The sequence below is a fragment of the Gigantopelta aegis genome, chromosome 2, assembly GCF_016097555.1.
Source record: "Gigantopelta aegis isolate Gae_Host chromosome 2, Gae_host_genome, whole genome shotgun sequence".
Taxonomy (NCBI): Eukaryota; Metazoa; Mollusca; class Gastropoda; order Neomphalida; family Peltospiridae; genus Gigantopelta; species Gigantopelta aegis.
Genome location: NC_054700.1, coordinates 46,334,850 through 46,336,006, shown reverse-complemented (window position 1 = coordinate 46,336,006; position 1,157 = coordinate 46,334,850). Strand labels below are relative to the sequence as shown.

At 48.5% G+C, this 1,157-nt stretch overlaps 1 protein-coding gene across 1 annotated transcript; it reads right to left on the bottom strand.

Moving 5' to 3' along the window:
• Positions 1 to 454: 454 nt before the first annotated feature.
• On the bottom strand, positions 455 to 940 carry LOC121388721. Its single transcript, XM_041520193.1, has one exon. The coding sequence runs from the start codon at positions 938 to 940 to the stop codon at positions 455 to 457; it is 486 nt and encodes a 161-aa protein (XP_041376127.1).
• Positions 941 to 1,157: the final 217 nt, after the last annotated feature.

The following is a 1,157-nucleotide window of genomic DNA, read 5'->3' as shown; positions in this document are numbered from 1 at the left end:
CAACATGAGTTATGACGTCGTTTATGTACTTATGACACCACAATTAGCGTTTGTAGAAATCGGCTTGCACCGTGCAAAACCAAGCTACTTCAGTCCAGTGGTCAAGGGAATGTTGGTCTATCCCGCGGCACTAACTAATGATCGTCGGTAGCAGGGTGTCTAGTGTGTAATCGAAGTAGGCCCACAAGACGGATAAGGTGGAATAACAGATGAACAGGGCGGATGTGCACCTGTTGTGATCAAATAGTCTCCCACTCCATTGCGATTTTAGTACTGATCTCAAGATAAGATCTAGACCAGAACAGAACGATATCTTTGCCAAGACACGAAGAGTAAGTAAAAATAGACCTATATTTGTTAACGTTTAAAGGTTTCAACATGATCCGGATGTCACACGGGCGTTAGGTGCCACGCAAAAATCAGGGGACACGCAGGAATCAGGCGACACCAGGAATCAGGAGACACTCCACATCAGGCGACACGCAGGAATCAGGAGACACTCGGACATCAGGCGACAAGCAGGAATCAGGCGACACGCAGGAATCAGGCGACACTCGGACATCAGGCGGCACGCAGGAATCAGGAGACACTCGGACATCAGGCGACAAGCAGGAATCGGGCGACACGCATTAATCAGGAAACACTCGGACATCAGGCGACAAGCAGGAATCGGGCGACAAGCAGGAATCAGGAGACACTCGGACATCAGGCGACAAGCAGGAATCAGGAGACACTCGGACATCAGGTGACAAGCAGGAATCAGGAGATACTCGGACATCAGGCGACAAGCAGGAATCAGGAGACACTCGGACATCAGGCGACAAGCAAAAATCAGGAGACACTCGGACATCAGGCGACAAGCAGGAATCAGGCGACACGCAGTATTCAGGAGACACTCGGACATCAGGCGACACGCAGTAATCAGGAGACACTCGGACATCAGACGACAAGCAGGAATCGGGCGACACGCAGGAAAGTAGGGATATATAGGAATCGGACGACACGCAAGAATCGGGCGACATACAGAAATGAGGCCACACGCAGGAATCAGGCTGTCTGACTGATTGATTGACTAATTAACTAATTTATTTATTGTTCGTTCGTTCGCCTGTTTAATTATTTTCAGTTTGTAATAAACAATGAGATTTTAATATAAA

Coding starts and splice junctions, on each gene's coding strand:
- LOC121388721 (XM_041520193.1), bottom strand. CDS start 940: ATGTCCGAGTGTCTCCTGATTACTGCGTGTCGCCTGATGTCCGAGTGT.